Here is a 20,534-nt window from a genome sequence, read left to right on the forward strand (position 1 = left end):
GTATCTCTCAATAAAGCACAGAGGATCAGCAGACTAAGTTATTTTTGTTCCATCTCTTACAATAGAATCACAGGTTTCAGAGTAGCAGCCGTGTTAGTCTGTATCCGCAAAAAGAACAGGAGTACTTGTGGCACCTTAGAGACTAACAAATTTGTTAGTCTCTAAGGTGCCACAAGTACTCCTGTTCTTTTAATAGAATCACAGAACATAGAAATGGAATAAAAACTATTTAGTCATCTATTTTCTCTTTCTACAACAAGGCAGCTTTGTTCTTTATTGTATATTTACTAATATATTGCCCATACATATTTACATCCCACATATATTTCATAGAATGACAGAACTGTACAGCTGGAAGGACCTCAAGAGATCATCTAGTCCAGCCCCCTACACTGAGGCAGGAACAAGTATACTTGGGCCATCCCTGACAGGTGTTTGTCTAACCTGTTTTTAAAAACCCCCAATGATGGGGATTCCACAACCGCCTTTGGAAGCCTGTTCCTGAGCTTAACTACCCTTATAGTTAGAAAGTTTTCCCTAATATCTAATTTAAATCTTCCTTGCTGTGGATTAAGCCCATTATTTTTTGTCCTACCTTCGGTGAACAAGGAGACCGACTGAGCATCATCTTTTTTATAACAGCCCTTAATATATTTGAAAACTGCCATCAGGTCCTCTCTCAGTCTTCTTTTCTCAAGATTAAACATGCTCATTTTTTTAAACCTTTTCTCATAGGTCAGATTTTCTAAACTTTTCAACATTTTTGTTGCTCTCCTCTGGACGCTCACCAATTTGTCCACATATGTCCTAAAGTGTGGCACAATATTCCAGCTGAGGCCTCACCAGTGCTCAATAGAACAATATAATTACCTTCCATTTCTTACATGACACTTCTGTTAATACACATTAGAATTATATTTGCTTTTTTTGCAGCTGCAATACATTGTTGGCTCATATTCTATTTGTGATCCACTATTATCCCGGATCCTTATCAGCAGTATTAATGCCTAGTCAGTTTTTCTCCATTTTGTAATTGTGCATTGTTTTTCCTTCCTATGTGAAGTACTTTGCACTTTATTAAATTTCATCTTGTTGAAATCAGACTCATTCTCCAATTTGTCAAGGCTGTTTGATTTCTAATCCTGTCCTCCAAAGTGCTAGCAACCCCTCCCAGGTTGGTGTCATATGGAAATTTTATAAGCGTATTCTCCACTACATTATCCAAATCATTAATGAAAATATTGTACTGTATTAGACCCATGACACACACATGTGGAACCCCACTAGATACACCTTCCCAGTTTGACAGCAAGCCATTGATAACTTGTTTTAGTAGTCTTTCAACCAGTTATGCACCCAATTTATAGTAATTTAATCTAAAACACGTTTCCCTAGTTTGCTTATGAGTCTGTGTCAAAAGCTTTACTAAAATCAAGATTATCACTTCTTTAGCTTACTCACATAGACTAGGTCAGTAACCTTGTCAAAGAAGGAAATCAGGTGTGACGCGATTTGTTCTTGACAAATCCATGTTGGCTATTGCTTATCCTCTTTTTAGGTGCTTACAACTGACTGTTTAATAATTTCTTCCAGTATCTTTCCAAGTAGACTGGCTGGTGTATAATTCCCCCAGCCTCTTTGTGCCCCTTTTTAAAGATAGGTACTATATTTGCCCTTCTCCAGTCTTGTGGGAGTTCACCCATGCTCCATGAATTCTCAAAGATAATCGCTAACTGTTCTGAGATTGCTTCAGGTAGTTCCTTAAATATCGTAGGATAAATTTCATGAGGCTCTGCCAACTTGAATACTTTTAACTTATTTAAATATTCTTTAACCCAATGGTCCCCAAACTTTTTACCTTGTACCCCATCTTACCCCTTACTGGGAGGAGGGATGCAGAGAGGGGTAAAGGTTGCCAAGGCTGGGGCAACAGCTGGGGGTGAGCGCAGAACCCAGGCATAGTGCCAAGACCCTGGGCACAGAGCCGGCATCCAGGACCCCAACTTGAGGGCCAGGGCCAGAAGTGGAGCAGGATGGCACTCCCTTCCTACCCTCCGTGGGGGCTGGCCCACCCCCTCCCCCCAAATGTTCCTCGTTCCCCCCTTAAGGGGGCACACCCCACAGTTTGGGGACCTCTGCTTTAACCTGTACTTTCCACATTGTGGTTTATGTTAATATTAAGTATTTCATCACAATTAGCCTCTTTAGTGAAGACTGAAGCAAAATAGGCATTAAATACCTCAGTCTTCTTGATGTCATCAGTTATTAGTACTCCTTCCCTGTGAAGTAATGGACCTACATTTTCCTTTATTTTTCTTTTGCTCATATTGTATTTACAGAACTTACTACACTTCTACCCCAATATAACACGACCCGATATAAATGAATTCGGGGGGAGGGGGGGCTGCGCACTCCAGCGATCAAAGCAAGTTCAATATAACATGATTTCACCTATAACATGGTAAGATTTTTTGGCTCCCGAGGACAGCGTTATATCAGGGTAGAGGTGTACCTTTTATGTACCTTGTTAGGTGAAATTCATTTTGTGCCTTAGCCTGATTTTGTCCTACATGCTTATGGCATTCTTTTGCATTCATCCTTAGCAATCTGTCCATGTTTCTACTTTTTGTAGAATTCCTTCTTTGATTTTCAGGTAATTAAAGAGCTCCCGACAGCACCACATTGGCCTCTTATTAGTCTTCCTATCTTTCCTTTGCATCAGGGTAGTTTGCTATTGTGCCTTTAATATTGCCTCTTTGAGAAACTGACAGCTCTCCTGAACTCCTTTTTCTCTTAGATTTTCTTCTCATGGTACCTTATCTACCAGTTCTCTGACTTGGCTAAAGTTTTCTATTTTGAAGTTCACTGTCTTTATCCTGCAGCTCTCACTACTTCCTTTCCTCAGGATAATGAAACTGTTTCATGATCACTTTCACCTAAATTGCTTCCAACTAATTCCTCTCTGTTAATCAGAATCAAGTCTAATGTCTACATTTTGTAGACAGTTAGGTCCACTCCAAGTCATAATTTAAGTAGCTATTGTTTAATCCTTCTTCATAAATTAATTCTTCTAACCTCCTAAACCTGTTGCTCTTCTTTGAATTTCTAGTGTGTTAATATCTTCTCAGTAAAAAGATGAGTAGAATTGAGTACAATATTCCTGGAGAGAGAGAGAGACAGACAGACAGACTATTACCTCTCTGTTTCATAGCATGGTGGCTATCTGCACTGAGCATAACACTGTGCAGGCTGTTTAGTTTAAGTTCTTGCTTTTACTAAGGACAAGGATGTGACAGAGTCGGATATATCTGTATCAAATTGAGAACTCCATTTTTTATGGTGAACTCCCTTTGCATTACATGCTGAACACAGGTCTAAACTTTCTGGAGGCGACTTATTGAATTGCATTCCAGATAGCTGCTCTGCCCAGGAAAGAGGCTTAACTAGTATGTTGAAGCTATCAATACAGTAATCTGAGGCTGTCAGCTTTGAATGATTCAACTACTGACCCATGGAACAATGGGTTTTCTACAGAGAGGTGGATTAAGCATAAAAAGGGGTGGTGGTAGAGGGGCAACCATCAGAACTGAAAGCCTTGCAAGAACAAGAGGGCAGGAGGAACTCTGCCCAGTCTGAAACGCCAGCAGACTCTGACTCACAGAAGGGGTGAGATAGACTTGGGGAGGATGCATCTCAGGACTCTGTTGTTTTACAAAGAGCTGTAACACTCAAGTGCTTGTAAAAGTAAAGTCATTGTGGTTAAGAAATTCCTTTGCTAAGTCTGTGTTCCTTGATTTCCTGCCAAGTTGACCCCAAGGAGGTTAAACTAGAAATCCAGAGTGCCCACAGCCTTCGCTGAACTCTGGGAAAATGTATGCAAGTGACTGGGGAGCTTGGGAAGTCTGGTGTGCTTGTTTCAGGGACTAGAACCACTGGATTACAGATCCCATAGCCCAAAAAAGGACTCAGGCAAGCGATATGAGCCAGGGAGTGAGTCTTAGAGTCCCAGAGCTATTAACAGTAAATAGACTTTGCGCAAACTCAGTTGATTTGGAAGCATGTAGGACCATGTGGTTAGACTACTCACAAGAGAATGGTGTCCATATTGGGTCAGGTTGCAACAGTAGTCATTAACCCTCCTACCCAAATAATGTCTTCAGATATGAATTTTCACAATCATCAATTTTCTTTTTTAGTTTCGCTATGTTGCAGTCAGTTCGTGCAAGTAAATATCTTGCATAGAATGAAAGTGAAGAGAACTCTTAGTTTTTTATATTGCTGTATAAAATAGTTATGATTATGTCCCCCAATATGTCTGGATGTTCCAGATAAGTTAAAAAGGCAGCCTAATTCTAAATAGCAACAGTCAAAATGTATTACAGAATGCACATTTGATATAGTTTAGCTAATATCCCGCTCCGTGTCCCCATTCCTGGAGACCTGCCTGCTTACTTGTCCAGAGGAACAGATGTACTTTTATCAGATGCTCATTGCTGAGATCTGCCAAGATGCAACTTAGACAAACTTTGGAGCTTACAGAGAGTTCTATGTAAGCTTGAAAGCTTTTGTATCTCACCAACAGAAGTTGGCCCAATAAAAGACATTACCTCACCCACCTTGTGTCTCTAATCTCTCTCTAAACAGTCAGTCCACAACAAACTTGATACACAGCTCTGTCTTTTGCAACATACAACAACGCTATCATCATCAAGCTAGCCCAGTGCTAGGGCAACCTTAACTCATGGATGAAGAAGAGCAAACTGAAGCTAAATCCAACCAAGACCGTGATTATGCTGGTTGACAGAGAAAAACATTTTAAGGAATTTGGAGCCATCATGTAGTCTCCTCTGCTTTGAAATGCCAATACACAATTAGTCAGGTTAGTCCAGCTTAGAAGTGCTCCAAAATTCTTCACTGATACTGAGCTCTCACATAGAATGTGTAATTCAGTGACACTGCTAACATCTATGTATGAGTAAGACACCGTACCGCATCCTCGCAGCTTATGACGTGCCTTATTAATAAATGACTCATCTCCTGACTTGGACTATGGCAGTGCAATGTGTATGGACATGAAATCATCAATCCGGAGGAAAATACAACTAGTGCAGAATGCAATAACTCAGCTCCTCAAAAACACAGGCTACTGTGAGTATATCAAACTTGTCCTCTGATCATTACACTGGGTCCCCACTCTTCAGAATATCATGTCTACTTCAAGATCTTTGTCCTTATCTTCTAGGTTCTTAATGATCTGGAGCTGGGGTAACTAAACAATTACCTAAAGAGAGGCTTTGAGTTCAAGACAAGGTTTATAGTAGATAACTCTGTTTCTCTGGTGTCTGAGGCATCCATTACTGCCTACAAAGTTGTCTTAGCCACCACTTGGCCTTCCTTAATTATGCCCTTACGCTGTCCCTTCTACTGCATGAGAGCTCTGCGAAGAAGGATGTCACCTTGTCCCATGTAAGAAAGTCGTTCTTGGCTAGCAGAGCCTGGCAGTTTGACACATGCAGTGAAACTGAGGAGTATGCCTCCTCCCAAATAGGTCACTCGTTTGGGGACTTTGTCTTTTGGTGCACCTTTGCTCAACCTTGATTTCTCTTGTACAGCTGACACAAACAAAGGGCCTGGATTGGCATGAGTGCAGAAGTACTCAAACCCTAAAGGGGGAACCTAGTACCATTTCTTGATTCATTTTGCTATTGGTATTATAGTGGCTCACATCTGCCATAGGGATTTTAGCTGGATCTAGCAATTCCTCATCAATAGGGAGAGTAATCCTGATTGACCAGAAGCTGACAGTATGTCACACTGCTTGTGGGATTTCCCTGATATAACCAAAAAGTCTTTATCTCTGGGGTCTCAGCAATCCTCACAAGGAGCTCCTGGACCACTTTAAATACATCCAATGCCTGTACTGATGCTGGAGACACCACTTTATCCAGCAATCATCATCTTTTTGTATGGCATTTGAAAAGCAATGGGCTGAGATCATAATTGAGTTTCAAAAGTCATTCTAATACTTCTGGATTAACTAGATGGCTCCCCCTGGTGCCACCACTGCTAGCATGAATGGGGCAGTTGTCCATGATGTGTTACATGGTTTGTACCTCACCACCGTCACAATTTGGCAATTCTTAGATTTTCCATTTGTGGAGGAAATTCCACACCTTCTGTGCATTGTTTGAATGCAGTTAAATGCAGTCCAATGGTCCTGGGATTCTGGCTTCTCTGTACTCCTTTCATTGGCTTGTCAATCAAGTCTTTGTTTGGGATGTCACAAGAGGCCTCCTGATTCAAGCCAGTAAGTGCTGGCATCCTTTCTATTGTCCTGTAATGTTGGTGTGTGTATCCAGAAACGTGTCCTGGATCTGAGTTAGGAGGGTGGCAGTGAATTGAGATCTTGTATAAGCAGGTCCAGAGAAACCAGAATCTTCTTGTACTCCTGGATCACACCATTGTCTCACTTGATGTTGGCAGGTGTAAGCCTGCCAAAACTAGAAGCCACAATATTGGCGCTGATTTGAGAAAGCCAGTAAACATTTCTAAGCATGGCATTAATTTTATTGTCAACAAGATTAGCATGTGGGCTGTTGCACTAAATTGGTGCACAATATTCCACTGTTGGCAAGAGCCTAGCTTGAATTGACGTTTGAAGTGTGTGTGCATCATATCCCCAGCATGTGCTAGCAAGTTTCTGGATGATGTTAATCCTTGTCTTTATCTTCTTTAGGTGTTGACTACAGCTCAGTGTCTGATTGCAAGTAACTCCAATGTACTGTGGATTGTGGGCACACGAAAGAGGCAGACCACAAAAGTCCACTTTCAGAGGCACTTTGGCTTCATGGGTTACTCAAGTGGAAGGCAGAGACAAGTATTTTTGAAGCATTGGGTTTCACTTGCCAAGCTTAGAAATACATCTAAAGTGTCTGGAGGCCGTTGTTCATGACTTTTTCTGTGGCCTTCAGAGAGGACACTTGTGTAGTTAGTGCAATGTCATTTGCAGAGATGAATTTATAAGATGATGTGACTGGTACAGAGATTAAACAATGCAGGTGCTAATACATATCCCTGTAGGAGGCTGTTGTTCAATCTCCGTGATTTACTGGCAGATGTGCTAAGGTGTATGGTAAATCTTCTGTTATTCAGCATCTAGGTGATGAGTCTGATGGTTGATTCGCATGGGAAAGCTAATGATAACTTCAGCATGAGACCTTTGCGCCATACAGTATTTTATTCAGAAAAAAAGGTCCATGAATGCTGATGTTTGTAATTGTCACTGGTAATCAGATTCTATGTAGCTGGTTAAGGTCACTGCAGTTGCGACCAGTTCTAAATCCAGCCTGCTCTTTGAGGACCAGTTACTCCAGTGTCAGCTGTATCTTTAAAAGTAGGAGCTACTCCAACAGTTTATAGCAATTGGTAAGGAGGGAGATGGGCTGGTAGCTTTTTGGGTCAGTGACCTCTTTTCTGGGCTTAAAATGACTATAAACTTGACTACCTTCCACTCTTTTAGTATTATATTAGAAGAGTGGATGTTGCCGAAGAAGCCTGCCAGCCGCTTTCTTGCCTATGGACCAAGTTCTTCAAGAATTCTGGATACAGTCTGTCCTTTCCTCCCTATTTTCTGGATATAGTGTTGGAAAGACCCTTGGTCCACTTCATCTACTATGTAGGGGACAGAAAGGGGTGAAGACACCTGGTGTTGATTTAGTGCACAGCAAAGTTGTTTGTGGACTTGGCACCTGATGTTTTAGTCAAGCAATGGCATTGCAGTTACAGGGCTTTTGTTGGCTTGATATTGGTGTAAGAGTGCCTCGCTCTATTCTGTCGAACAAGGAGTTGTGACATCACCCAGGGTACATCTGAACCATTGAATAGTTGTGTCTCCTCAGTTCTCCAATCTGGGGTGCTTTTTACACTGCTTTGCGGTGTAAGCAACCACTCCTGATTTGCTCTCACACAGCCTTCAGCATGTAAATTACTCTTAGTTACACTGCATGGTTGCTATAGCCAGCCACTCATGGATTTTAGCTTCATGACTTGTGCATTCTAGTAGAGAAGGATAAGCACACTGAACATCTGCTTGGAATATGCAATTCTCCCAGGCAGAAGAGACACTTACTGTCTCTAGCCTTCAAGGGAATAAGTTCATCACAGGATGGACATGGCTTGAAGCCTTCAGGTTTTGGTCCACCATGTTAAGGAGCCCACTACAAGGGGCTCTATATGAGGTGGTGTATGGGGAGGGGGTTGTCTGACCAATAGCGTTATATCCAGACATGTCAGATTAGTTCACAGAAGTCAATAAAGAGTTTGGAAGGTTTTGAAGAAATTTAGCCTGAGCTAAAAATTAGCAGGTTGGATACTCACCAGTTTCCATCTTGCTGCCAGGGGCAGTAAGAAGGAAATGAAGGAGGGTTGCGAATATCCCATTCTTTCTGACTTCATATGGGAGCAAAAGGTGGCACAAGATGATGCCCAGCCTGGATGGAGACTGCTACTAAAAAAGCTCCTCTATCGCATTCATGAGGTGCACATGCACCTATAGTGAGTTCAACATTTATACATACTCAAAAGAAGAATAGTACAGATAAATACTTTTGATTGAACTATGGTTTTCTTAAGGTCATCAAAAGACTACTTACAATTTTTTGTGCTAAATACTTTTCACTGGTATGTACTGTGTATCATTGGTAAAAAGTTTCATCACTTTCATTATTGGCTATCATTAATTTGCTCTGAACCAATGAATTTCCAAATAATTTTACACGTATATTTCGGCAAATAAATGGACATTTGAAATCCTAATTTTCAGGGAATGATATAACAACTATTAATGGGGTTCTTGATTTGTGAGACTAGTACCATCAACTCTACATATTCCCAATGTGAAATGGATTAAAGAGGCATGCATGAAGCTGATACTTTACAATCAAATGCACAACTACAAAATGGGGAATAATTGACTAGGAGGTAGTAGTACTGCTGAAAAGTCTCTGGGGATTGCAGCGGATCACAAATTGAATATGAGTCAACAATGTGATGCAGTTGCAAAAAAGGCTAATAACATTCAGAGGTGCATTATCCAGAGTGTTGTATATAAGGGCATGTCTACACTACCACGCGGGGTCGATCTAAGATACATGAATAGTGTAGCTGAAATCGACGTACTTAGATCTACTTACCGCGGTGTCTTCACTGAGAAGTCAACAGCTGATGCTCTCCTGTCGACTCCGCTTGCGCTCCTCATTCTGGTGGAGTACTGGAGTCGACGGGAGAGTGCTCAGCGATAAATCGACCCCCGCTGGATCGTTCGCTGCCCGCCAATCCAGCAGGTAGTGTAGACAAGCCCTAAGACATGGAAGATAATTGTCCTGCTCTACTCAGCAATGGTGAGGATTGATGGCTGGAATACTGTGCCCAATTCTGGGTGCCAAACTTTAGGACACATGGGCAAATTGGAGAGATTCCAAAGGAGAGCAACAAAAATGATAGAAGATTTAGAAAACCTGACCTATGAAGAAAAGTTAAAAAAAAAAAACTGTGGATGTTTAGTCCTAAGAAAAGGAGACGGTGGGGGGGACCTGATAGTCTTCCAAGGTGTTAAGGGCTGTATAAAGAAGATGATGATCAGTTATTCTCCTTGTCCACTGAAGACAGACCAAGGAATAGTTGGTTTAATCTGCAGCAGGGAGATTTAGGTTAGATATTAGGGAAAACTTTCTAACTATAAGAGTAGTTAAGCTCTGGAGTAGGCTTCCAAGGGAGGCTGTGGAATCCCCATCATTGGAGGTTTTAACAACAGGTTGGATAAACACATGTCAGGGATGGTCTAGGTGTACTTAGCCTTGCCTCAGCACCTTGATGACGTTTCAAGGTCTTTACAGCCCTACCTTTCTATGATTCTAAGGACTGAAAAATTTTGCAGTGGCAATGTACAAATTGATATTTAATGGAATTTTCCTAGAAATTTGTCTTGCAAATATTAAATTTATGTTATAACCAGAAGCTCTTTTTATACTGAAAACTACAAAAATAGTGCCTATGAATAATACTTAGCAATTATGCAACTTTTAAATTTTAATTGTCAACCATGAACTAATCCTCATAATAGCCCTTTGAGGTAGGTAAGTATTATCTCAATTTTACACATGGGAAAACTGAGACAGAGGTAATGTAACTTGTCTAAGGTTAGAGAGGGAGTCAGCAACAGAATCAGAAATAAACTCAGGAGTACCTGGGTAGTAATCCCATGTTCCTAAAACTGGAAAATAGTGCCAGAAAGTCATGTAAATCATGACTACACAAATAGAAGCGGTTCAGCTATCTATAGCACAACACTACTGTGAGTAAGCTAAAATACAAATATACCTATACATATTATTTAAAAACAGGACACTATTTATCAAAACCCAAGCAACAGGAATGTGGGCAATCTGTTTTTATTTTAGGAGTCCAAACTAATTATTATAATGAAAAATCTTGTTTCATTATATTTCCAGTGAAGTCATTAAAGATAACAATGGTGCACAAATGTTTTGATGCAGAAACAAGAAACAGGAAATCAAAATTAGGAAACCTTTTAATAACATCCATATTTTAAAACCTGAAGGTGTAAGACTGAATGATGAAAAATTATGAACTACTTCCCTTGTATTTTTAATTTTGTTAAAAAAAGATGAGCTAGACAGGGTTTATTTTGGTGAAACTGTTGATTTATTAAATAGATCATTCACAATCTAATTCAGACTTTTTAACTATTCTTAGTCTTCATTTTGCACTTTAATAATTTAAAATCCAGTCATTATTGGATAGTGATTATATGCAATTTTACATCCCATTAACCGTGCTTTGTTTTAATTATAAAGATCCTTTGTTAGATTCCTTTAAATGATCCAGTTTATAATTTCAGGCTGTCCTAGGGAGCACTTTAATTCAGCTGCACATTCATCAACTGTTTATGTCCTGTTAATTGTTGACAACTGCACAATCACATTCTCTAGCTATGATTGATGAATCACATTCACAAGTTTAGCTATTAAGTAGAATAAATATTTATAACAATTTCCACTTAAAGGATTGTTATCTTTATCCCCAGAAGGGTAAATTAAAAACTGATCTGCTAACTGTGGAGGAGAACAAGTGTCCTAGTAACACACACACTCACCCACATATTCTGAAACATGCCTTTGACAAAAATATGTGGAAGAAGATGTACCTACAGATAGTTTGTTTAGGCATTCATTTGGTTGGACCTAAAGAGCAAGTTCTTTAATACTGCTCCTTTTGCTTTGAAGGTTACTGCTAGATGGATGTACACAGCCCACTGATATTTCACGGTTATTACATATGAACTTAAAAAATGCAGTTTTGAAATTTGTTCAGCACTGTCATTTTATCAACGAATGTGCAATAATCAGATCTAATTTTACTATCAGATGATGATGCTGTAAACAAAACAAAAAAAAATGTGAGTGAGTTTTCCAGCTAAAATGGTTATGTTTAAAAACCATGGGAGACAAGCCAAGAAATTTGGACAAAAACTATAGAAACCAAGTTTACTGTACAGTTTATTATTATTTAACATTTACACCAACTGAAAGACTAGCTCAAGTGTGTAAACTTAGTTTCTAGATAGAGCTGTTTACTGCATTATTTTTACTATGTTTATTAGTCATCCCATGACAAGAATGTACGACTGAACAGCATATGAGTATATCATACAATTAGACCAAAATAATTATGCTCCATCAATAGAGATAACATTTCAACAAGGGAAGATTTGATGTTTCTGTATTGTTAATGTCATACTACCAGTAAAAATGAAACTATAAAACAAACCGGCAAAAAAATCTTCAACAAGTGTATTATTATGAAGCTTTTTGTTCAGCACCACCTATAATACCATCAAAGACATCTAAGTTTAAAAGGCTTCTACTCCCTGGCCAATAGAAGCTATACAAGCAATGGAGGTGATGACTACATCTGCTTTGAAATATCTTCTGCCAGCTAAGCCAAAGAGTGCACCATTATGGCTCAGCTGGCTGGACAGAGAGTATTGAAAAATGATGGCACAGAACAAAAGATAAAAGCAGACACAGACCAAAGTAACATTAAAATTACTCTAGTGTTAATAAAGTAGCCTAACTGCTTGTAAAACTAGGTAGCTCACATAAACTTGATGTTCAATCTGTTTTATGTACTACCTTAGACAGCATCAAGTAGTCTAGATAAAATAATTTCTCATGAACTGAGAGTATAAGGAAGTGCATCTGCACAATGAATACTGTGCTCCTAAAACAGATGGAGTGGCAGATGGGTTTACAGATTGGGCTCCCTAGATCCTCTGTGTAAAACAACCTTGCTACTCAGTAGGATAATGGCTCAAATCTCAAATAAACCTCAAACCTTTACACAGCACACAGGGTGTTTTCAGTCAATTAATAAGAGTTTAACATTTTATACCTTACTAAATTAAATATTTGCTTTGCACAGTATTTGTGCAGTAAATTTATTTTAATTAAAATGGCCTTTTCTCAAGTCTTTCTGGAGCAGATGGTGAGACAGTAGCATCACCCAATGGAATGAAATGCAAAATGACTACTTGTCCAAAAGCTTTAAAATTAATTACCTTCCTTCATTGATGAGCTCAATAAACGCAAGTCCTGCATTCTTCTGAATAGAATTCTGCCATTCCTAAAGGGAAAAAACATACCATGTTTAAAAAGCAGCAAGGGATTTTAACAGGAAGCCTGAATTTGACCTTGATGAGTGTCGGAGGATTATCTGATCAACATTTTGCATGGGATTGTCTGCCCACCATATGCTTTGTCTTTTAAAATACACCTTCGTACTTCTATAACATAATTACTGAAATTCTATCAGTGGTAGACGAGCAGCCAATATAACAATTAACTGAAATAGTATGCTGAAGTACATAACATTTTAAAGATATGCAAGTTTCTAATGCCAGTAAATGGAAGGGTTCAAAAGAATACCATAAAACCAGATCAAGAACACAAATGAAGTCTCTGCTAAGATAAGAGAGCAAGAGCTCAACTCATCCTACTGTCAAATCTGCTTTTTGCTTAGAACGAAAATTTCCCATGTGTGCTATGATCTACCCTGCTTTGAAATGGGAATAGATTAAAGTGCATTAGGGAACTTTTGTGTGTGGTAGCAAAGTCCAAATGCACATTTAGTGTGCAGCAAGTTAGTATGGGATAGATTTATACCCCATCTCACTGCAAACTAAGTATTTATATCAATAAACCCTTAGTTTCAGCCCTTCCATTGGCTGACATTAATTCGGTGCCTATCATAGTCTTCATTACTGAGCAAGGCCTAATGCCTCAGCCTTGGGAAGTGATCAACTTTCATCCACCTATCTTACAAATAAAGTAACAGAAGTTGCACAAAGTCACTTCTTGTGCAATTGGTACTGATATAAGTCTCTAATACGGCAAATCTTATCAACATAGTCACAGTGTCTTTCAGAATTTCAGACATTTCTTTGTCTGTGGCTGTCTGTAACTACTGGACAAAAGGCCCCTCCAGAGCCAGCAACAGAAAACTGGATTCCTGATTCCCAACATTCCTCCGCTGTTTAACAAAAAGAGATGTGTCACATCCCTCTTTGTTGGCTGATCCACACATAAGATTATTACTGCTACCATCTACTCTTAGTTCAAGGGATAGAGGTCATAGAATCATAGAACCGCAGGGTTAGAAGGGATCACAGTGTTCATCTAGTCTAACATCCTATCAATATTCAAGATTTGTTGTGTCTAAACAACCCAAGACAGATGGCTATTCAGCCTCTTTTTGAAAATCTCCAGTGAAGGAGCTTCCATGACTTCCCTGGACAGTTTGTTCCACTGTCCTCCTGGTTTTACATTTAGGAAAGTTTTTCCTGAGATTTAATCTAAATCTGCTATGCTCTAGTTTGAACCCATTGCCTGCCCTCTGTGGAAAGAGAGAACAATTTGTCTACATCTTTCTTATGGCAGCCTTTCAAGTAGTTGAAGACAACTATCATATCCCCCCTTAATTTCCTCTTTTCCAAACTAAACATAGCCAGTTCCTTCAGCCTTTATTATTATTATTATACTAAGAATATGCCAACACTTGAGGGTTACAAAAAAGATACTAATAACAGAATACCATAAACTCATGGGTGGATTAAAGGTATTGATTCTATAGGCCCATGTCTATAGACATGGGGGGGAGGGATAGCTCAGTGGTTTGAGCATTGGCCTGCTAAACCCAGGGTTGAGAGTTCAATCCTTGAGGGGGCCACTTGGGGATCTGGGGCAAAATCAGTACTTGGTCCTGCTAGTGAAGGCAGGGGGCTGGACTCAATGACCTTTCAAGGTCCCTTCCAGTTCTAGGAGATGGGATATCGCCATTAATTAATTTATTTATTTAATTTATAAAGCCTCAGCTCCTGAAGTAATATGATTACATCAGAATCTTTCACTCTTTAATATTTTTAAAAAGTCAATTTCTAGCTCGTGGTTGCAAAAAGCTTGAAAATATGAACCAAGCAAAACTGATACAGTGATGGCTGCCCGACTCTGCACAGAGCCTGAAACAAAACCTCAGTGTCCCATGCATCTCACTGATGTGTTAACTATAACCAGAAGCAATGAAGGGGGCACTACCTACACCACTCCAATAGAGGACTCTGTGTAGTAGGAGGAAAGAATCCACTGGGCCTCAACCCACCTTTCTACCAAGCAGATACAACCTGTTTGATGGGCGACATACTGGGGAGTCTCACTACTGCACTCCTGCATCTCCAGCAGGAGATAAGGGATCCCTGATGCTCTACTGTCACACCTGGGGGGGACAGGGTGCCTCATGTTTCTGCTCCTGCTATCCCTGCTCCAAGGTAGGGAGCGGGGCAAGACTCAGGAGCAGGGCCATTGGGATGCCAGATTGCCTTAGTCCAATCCTGCCTACAAGACCTAAACCTGAGTAATACAAAGCTTTAATTCCTTCTGCTAAGGAAGTATGGAAAATAACTATTAAAGATGACTTACATTACCATTAACAAATCAAATTCTATTAACATGAAAAAATATTCTCCTCAGTTTCAACCAGCCAGTGTCACTTTAGAAATTGAATGTAGTCAGTGTCCAGACCCAATATGCTCTAAATATTCAGTAGCAGCCATTTCCCATGTATTTGGAGGGAAGCAAAGAGATGGGAACAATTGAGATGCTTTGAAGAAGCCAGACCTAACTGGCCCTTCTGCTCTCATCTGATAGGAAACCATTATTATAATTGGTCCATCCTCCCACTTTGCTCTACATCCCTGACTCCTTGATCCAATCTCTTTTCTCAAGGGGGAAGAAGCAGTACAAGACTTCCTGGCAGGAAGTTCACAGTACTTCTGTTCATTTGCTTACAGAAGTGTGGGGTGTGAGTAGAGTTAGGCTGGCAGCATTAGGCTAAGAGGTGTCATTAACAGAGGTTTGTACTTAAAAATAGTATGCTATTATTGCTTCCATTTAGCTGAAACCTTAATTTTTGAATTGTTCAGGGACAGTATTTCTCTATTGTCCTTGCATTTTTTACTTTTTATTATTTATTTGAGTGTATTTCCACGGTGTTTCCTTTAAACCCTCCATTTTTATTCTCTTTTTAAAAAATCATACCTGTGCAAAGTGGATGTAAAATGCTACCATTCTGATTTGGTAGCATTCTACAGCCACTTTTCACAGGTGGAAATGACTGCACAAGGTGCAAAGCACTGGAGAACCATCCCTACAGTTAATATCAGTTTACTGGATATGGTCTTCCAAGTTAACCTTTGACAATATCTTGCTTTTTGATATTACATGTGAAAAGCTCAGTGATATTTTGTGTTATATTTTTTGATAGTTGTAAAAGTAAAAGGTAACAATAACAAGAGTCAACAATTAAACATTTTCTGATGATAAAGATTAGAGACCCTTAAAGTCCTCTAATGTCTATATTTTTCTCAACAAACTCTAGTAAGTGAATAAGTAGATTTTAGGAGTTCTAAAAATCATCTTGTAATTCTCATTCCACTGTAAAAGAGAGCTGAAATCTCAATTAATGTTATCTTTATTGTAGTCCTCTCTTTTCTGTCTCCCCAGTAACTTACTTAGTCTGAATATTTTATTTCTTCCTTCATTTTTATTGCAACATTGAACCTTAATTGAATATTCAGTTCTAAGATTTTAATAACCTAGTTAATTCCTCAATTACAGTACCTTAATCATAACTTCTTTTCAGAGAAACAATTCAATTATTTTGGTCCTTTTGTTTCTGTTCCTTGAATATGCCTGGAAAAAGAAGTCTATGAGGTCAACTCTATAGTTGTGACCTTCTTTTCTTGGGGGCAGGTTCTCTGGGTTTTATAAAAACTCTCCTGTCTTCATGAAATTCATGTGGTTTAACCCTAGGATTATCCTTGATTTGAATTTCATGTTGCAAGATTTCTTACTAATGGGGTGGTCACATCACATCTCTAAAATCATGACCTAAACCATCTTCAAAATAAAGGCTCACAGGAAATTTCATTTTGATTACAGAAAGTGTTTCCCTGAGGCAGAAAGAATGGATGTGGAGAGGGAATGAAGCCTAAACAAACTTGTCAATACTGATCAGAGTGAAGATTAGGATCTAAGCACTCCAACTCCCTCCCATTACCTTTACCCTCCGCCATCCCCTCTCCTCACACTCATTCCTACTGTTAGGGTAGACATAAGATAGAAAAATATGGACCTGAGCAATTATTTTTCCAGGTTCTGCAGCTAGCTGCTGATGAGCGAGAAGAGAAGAAAAGACACGAGGTTACATGTGGGCTAGTCCTCCATGTAAATTTTGAGCCAATTTTAGGACTCTTATCAAAGACAGCTCCTTGTACTTGCCTACACTCATAATAAATGAGTTCCAGAATGACTGACAACATGCTCCTGGAAGGCAACCAGCAAATATGGGGACCTCTTGGGATATTGGGTAAATCACAGCAATGAAAGAGAGTTAGGAATTTTTGAAATGAAATCTATATGAATCTCATTTTTCAAGTGAGACTTTTTTATAGATGGCACAAAGATACCATCCGGGGTTTGGGGGGGGTTACATTAGAATTCACTGGCTACAGTCTGGGGAGACTAAGGCCTCAGCCGCCTTCTATCTCCTTGACCTGCAGAGAAACTCATGTTCACCTTTTTCTGTCTCCCTTTGAAGCACAGAGAACCATTTCTCATGGAGTCTGCAATTATACTCTGGAAAAATTGACAAATTTAAATGATAGATTATTAACTCTAATTTCCACTATGGAACGATTGTGCATCTCCACAATTTCAAGATTTTATCTGGTTTACATGGCTGCACAATTAACATTAACCTTTGTAAGTCAGGATTTTCTGAAGTGTAGCACACTACACTTGTGGAGAGTGAGAGCTAATAGGCGAGACTCCATGCATTCTGTCCTCCTGGAACCAGCTAGCTCTCTCCACTCTTCAGGATGTACCACGTGGCTGTTTCCCACTTGTAAGGTCTTCGCAGGATATATCCAGTATGAGCCTTTGCCACTCTGGTATCTAAGACCATTCACAAATACAAATGTTCTGACAGGGCAGTCAGTGAGAAATAGCTTGACAGATTAGGAAGTGAAGGGATAGAAGGTACTGTAGCTTTCTCTTTTAGGACTGGTCCAGCAGGGGCATAGACGATGCCCAGATCAGGATGTCATTGAGATAGGCATAGAGGTATATTCCTTCCAGATAAAAACTGGCCCCTGGAACAACCAGGATCTTCATGAAGACCCAGGTATGAATGAGAGACCAAAGACAAGAAAGTGCTGATCACTGAGGGCAAATCAGAGAAAGTGACAGTGCCATGGGTGTGGGGATGTACAGGCAGGTGTCCCACAGAACAATCTAGCAAAGGAAATTGGCCAGTATGAAGAAACGAATAAACTCTGAAACTTACATTAACAGAGGCAGATGCTCAGGAGATGGAGGTCGAGGATGGGCCAGAAGACATTCCTACCATGAATAAGGATTTAATGGGAGCTCAAACTAGCTACGGGAATAAAGGGAAACAAGAAGACTTTTTATCAATACATTAGAAGCAAGAGGAAGACCAAAGACAGGGTAGGCCCACTGCTTAGTGAAGAGGGAGAAACAGTAACAGGAAACTTGGAAATGGCAGAGATGCTTAATGACTTCTTCGTTTCGGTCTTCACCGAGAAGTCTGAAGGAATGCCTAACATAGTGAATGCTAATGGGAAGGGGGTAGGTTTAGCAGATAAAATAAAAAAAGAATAAGTTAAAAATCACTTAGAAAAGTTAGATGCCTGCAAGTCACCAGGGCCTGATGAAATGCATCCTAGAATACTCAAGGAGCTAATAGAGGAGGTATCTGAGCCTCTAGCTATTATCTTTGGAAAATCATGGGAGACGGGAGAGATTCCAGAAGACTGGAAAAGGGCAAATATAGTGCCCATCTATAAAAAGGGAAATAAAAACAACCCAGGAAACTACAGACCAGTTAGTTTAACTTCTGTGCCAGGGAAGATAATGGAGCAAGTAATTAAGGAAATCATCTGCAAACACTTGGAAGGTGGTAAGGTGATAGGGAATAGAAAGCATGGATTTGTGAAGAACAAATCATGTCAAACCAATCTGATAGCTTTCTTTGATAGGATAACGAGCCTTGTGGATAAGGGTGAAGCTGTGGATGTGGTATACCTAGACTTTAGTAAGGCATTTGATACAGTCTCGCATGATATTCTTATCGATAAACTAGGCAAATACAATTTAGATGGGGCTACTATAAGGTGGGTGCATAACTGGCTGGATAACCGTACTCAGAGAGTTGTTATTAATGGTTCCCAATCCTGCTGGAAAGGCATAACGAGTGGGGTACCGCAGGGGTCTGTTTTGGGACCGGCACTGTTCAATATCTTCATCAACGACTTAGATATTGGTTTAGTTTGGAAAAGAGAAGACTGAGAGGGGACATGATAGCAGTTTTCAGGTATTTAAAAGGGTGTCATAAGGAGGAGGGAGAAAACTTGTTCACCTTAGCCTCTAAGGATAGAACCAGAAGCAATGGGTTTAAACTGCAGCAAGGGAGGTCTAGGTTGGACATTAGGAAAAAGTTCCTAACTGTCAGGGTGGTTAAACACTGGAATAAATTGCCTAGGGAGGTTGTGGAATCTCCATCTCTGGAGATATTTAAGAGTAGGTTAGATAAATGTCTATCAGGGATGGTCTAGACAGTATTTGGTCCTGCCATATGGGCAGGGGACTGGACTCGATGACCTCTCGAGGTCCCTTCCAGTCCTAGAATCTATGAATCTATGAAAGTCTCACTCCTCTTGCTTGTGGTTAGACCAGGCAAATTACTCTTTCCAGCGGATCCTGAATTTTATAGTGCAAGGCACAGGTATTTGCGTAAGCCTGAGAGAGATAAAAGGCTTAGAGGGAAAAGAAGCTCTCTGCTTCCTCTATAGAAGGGAAGAACTAGCTCTGCCAAGATTAATTTACATACTATAATTCAATCTAGTGCCGATCTGTACAGTGCACTATACTTTATTGTTTTGGAGTTTGTGATCTGGTTTTGGAAAGGATATTAAATAGTGCATGTAAATATATTTATGTATGGGTGAGAGATTGTGAAGATATAATCTTGGAAAAGTGTGTCATCCTGACAAAACAGCTTGTGAACACTGGGTAGTGAGCCCAAATTCAACTAACAAACCAGAAATTCTGTCACAGTGACCAAACATTCTGAATAGACTTTGTCTTGTTTTGCTTTGGGTTTCTTATACAAATATTCTGGACTCTATGTGGAGATGACTGTTGAATCAGAACTGTGCAGCAGCTGAGCTGGGTGGAGCTGACTTTGATCTGTGGCTGCCTGGTTCTGGTGCAGTGGGGCAAGACCTGTTAGTGAGGAAACCGCTGTGCTGCAGCAGACAGGTTAAGGAAAGCATCTTCGTAGCTGGATTCTAACTGGATTCATGACAGAGATTTAGATGGGTGAGAACTATTTTGTGAACAACAGTTTTGGGTCTCATTAAGCCAGGCAATTAATAACTGGAACTTTGGAGTCAACCATCCCTCCCCAACACTGCTGGGGTTTTACTAACTTCATTGTATTATGTAAATAGGTATTTATCGTGCTTTTCCAAATATAAAGTATATGTGGTTTCCTATTCCCAAGAATTCCTCTGTGTTTTCAAGTAGGGAATAAACACCTATAAAAGTCACCAGGGGATATACATTTTGAGACCCTAAACCCTGAGAGTGGACAAGTTTTAAACAGTGGCTCATTTATTTATTTTAAATGTGAGACCTAGACATCATCTGAATCTGGCCCATACCCTCCTCTCCCTATACTTACTTTCAAATGAGGTCCCAAAGAAAGTTCTTCCACTTCTCTTCTCTTCCAGCTCCTCCCCTAACTCTTTCTGGTGTCAAAGCAGCCTCTTGTTTTTATAGATTGTCCTCCACCCCCTTTCAGGTCTGATCCAGAACCTG

At 39.8% G+C, this 20,534-nt stretch overlaps 1 protein-coding gene across 12 annotated transcripts in view; it reads right to left on the reverse strand.

The window, feature by feature from the left end:
- The window catches only part of NBEA (neurobeachin), an 823,962-nt gene that overhangs the window by 379,286 nt on the left and 424,142 nt on the right, over positions 1-20,534 (reverse strand). For all 12 annotated transcript variants that reach the window (XM_065581345.1, XM_065581343.1, XM_065581347.1 and 9 more), the window contains one exon: positions 12,638-12,702. In XM_065581345.1, coding sequence (XP_065437417.1) covers positions 12,638-12,702 — 65 coding nt within the window. The remainder of the gene's footprint in view (positions 1-12,637; positions 12,703-20,534) is intronic.

This window comes from Chrysemys picta, chromosome 1, assembly GCF_011386835.1.
Source record: "Chrysemys picta bellii isolate R12L10 chromosome 1, ASM1138683v2, whole genome shotgun sequence".
NCBI lineage: Eukaryota > Metazoa > Chordata > Testudines > Emydidae > Chrysemys > Chrysemys picta.